The sequence below is a fragment of the Bidens hawaiensis genome, unplaced genomic scaffold, assembly GCF_021521415.1.
Source record: "Bidens hawaiensis isolate Kalapana, Puna unplaced genomic scaffold, B.hawaiensis_p1.1 tig00001016_1, whole genome shotgun sequence".
Taxonomy (NCBI): Eukaryota; Viridiplantae; Streptophyta; class Magnoliopsida; order Asterales; family Asteraceae; genus Bidens; species Bidens hawaiensis.
In genome coordinates, this window is record NW_027491059.1 from 4100021 (window position 1) to 4101974 (window position 1954).

Here is a 1954-nt window from a genome sequence, read left to right on the forward strand (position 1 = left end):
TTTTAGATCTCCCTGGAATAGCAGACAAGAGCCTGGCGAAAAAACTTTTCTTTTGATTAGGGCCATCTATGGACGATAGCGTATCTGTGATGTCCCGTAGACCTGCTGCGTAGTCTGGCTCTTCGTTCGGCGGACAGGCTAGATCAAAATTAAGCCTCCTCCAGAACGGGTCAACATCCTCTGTTGAGATACACGTGTCGTTAACTATGTATCCCTCAATCCGACAGGCACATGGCAGCCCCGAAGACAAATACAAATGGTGGTCGCATGAAGCGTCGCCGTCACGCATCTTGTGTATCAACCCATACTCGTTCACAAGTAGACCCAGAGCGTGATTCGACACCCTATTTATTAGCTTCTGCAACCAGACGTGTTGTCGATGTCCTTCCATGACCTTCGAGCGGGAGGCTTCAAAAGATTTACCGATTTCTTTCATCTGCGAGTTGACCATTTCAAGGATTTGCCTGTCAATTATGTCGAGCGAGTTGTTGCTTCCATTGAGGTACCTTTTCAGATTTGCGTGCTGGCTCTCAACTCGGTTCGTCGTAGTTTCGCCGTAGTTTCGGCGTTCGTCGATCCAGTAGGCTACAAACTTGTGTTTGTATGGATCCAGCCAGCTCTTGCGAATGTATTGCCAGACCTCTGAAAAATAAAAGGAAATGTTATTAACACGTATGTTTAGGCTATTAAAAACTGTCAGGTGATACGAAGGACTCACCGGCTCTATCTTCCCGTATCAAATGACGCTCCATGTTGAGGCGACGGTGGTCGTACTCCTGAATCGTCGACGACTGATACAGGACCTTCCACCAGTACGCAAAGTCTGTCCCCATTTCCGTGCTATATAGGCCCTTAAATTTTCTCCTTATACTCTCGAATATGTGCCACCTGCATAAATTTTTGGTGGCATTAGGGAAGACCGCATCGCATGCGTTCATAAGGGCCTGGTCTGCATTAGTCAGGATCACGCATGGATCCATACATTCGTAGAGCATTTGTTTAAGTTTCTCCAGAGCCTAGCCGAAGTTCCTCTGCTGTTCCCTGATCACAAACGCGGCGGCGATACAAAACGACTGTCATGTCATGGTCACACCGATAAACTGAACCAACGGCCAGTCGTACATGTTGGTGTTGTACGTCGTGTCAACCATCAGCACCTAGGGGAACGCACGCCACATCTTATGCGACTTACTATGACAGAAGAAAATTTCCTCCGTCCTGTCGTCGATATCACTCTCCCGGGTATAGAACGTGAAACCGTTGCCTGCGAGAAAGTTTTCCAGCGCCTGCATTAGATGAAATAAAACTTTGCTAAATATTACAAGCACGACAAGTACACATTAAAACTACAAGTGTTATGAACTACCTTCATAGGGGTGTCGCCTAGTAGCCCATCCCGCCTAATCTTGACGGGGTGGTTGTATATATCTTTTAATACATGTTGCACACCGGGAAACTTTTCGCGGAGGGCTGCTTCGATTTCTTGCGGCTTCACGCCTGCCCTGTGTAAAGTCTCAACCATATCCAGCTGGTCGGTGTTCATTTTTCTAAAAGACGCACACCCCTCCTCGAATTCAACGGGAACGTGGTTGTGAGTCTCGTTTACCACTTGAACCCTCCAACATGCACCCCTCGAGTTGTACCTGCCCAGGATCTTAAACGGACAACATTTTTTGATGCTGCCGGTACGTCTCACCGTCGCCTTTATTTTGGGTTCGCCTCCACGATTGCATGCAAGGTCCACGGCGTTTTTCCTTGACAGCTGGACCACAACAACAAATCCATGCTCACGTCCTCTAACTTTTACCCATTTCTCCAGCTCCTCACGGCTCTCAAAAATCCGAAACAGTTTTACGCTAATTCTTAAGCCGTTTATTAAATAACATACAAATAAATAATATTAACTTAAACAAAACACACGGTGTCTTACAACATCTGTTCTATACGAAACCTT

General features: G+C 46.6%; 1 protein-coding gene across 1 annotated transcript; it reads right to left on the bottom strand.

The window, feature by feature from the left end:
• Positions 1 to 1157: 1157 nt before the first annotated feature.
• On the bottom strand, positions 1158 to 1543 carry LOC143552003 (uncharacterized). The gene is made up of 2 exons (XM_077042318.1): positions 1367 to 1543; positions 1158 to 1286 (listed from the first exon to the last, which is right to left on the bottom strand). Exons 1-2 carry the CDS (start codon positions 1541 to 1543, stop codon positions 1158 to 1160), a joined length of 306 nt encoding a protein of 101 aa, XP_076898433.1.
• Positions 1544 to 1954: the final 411 nt, after the last annotated feature.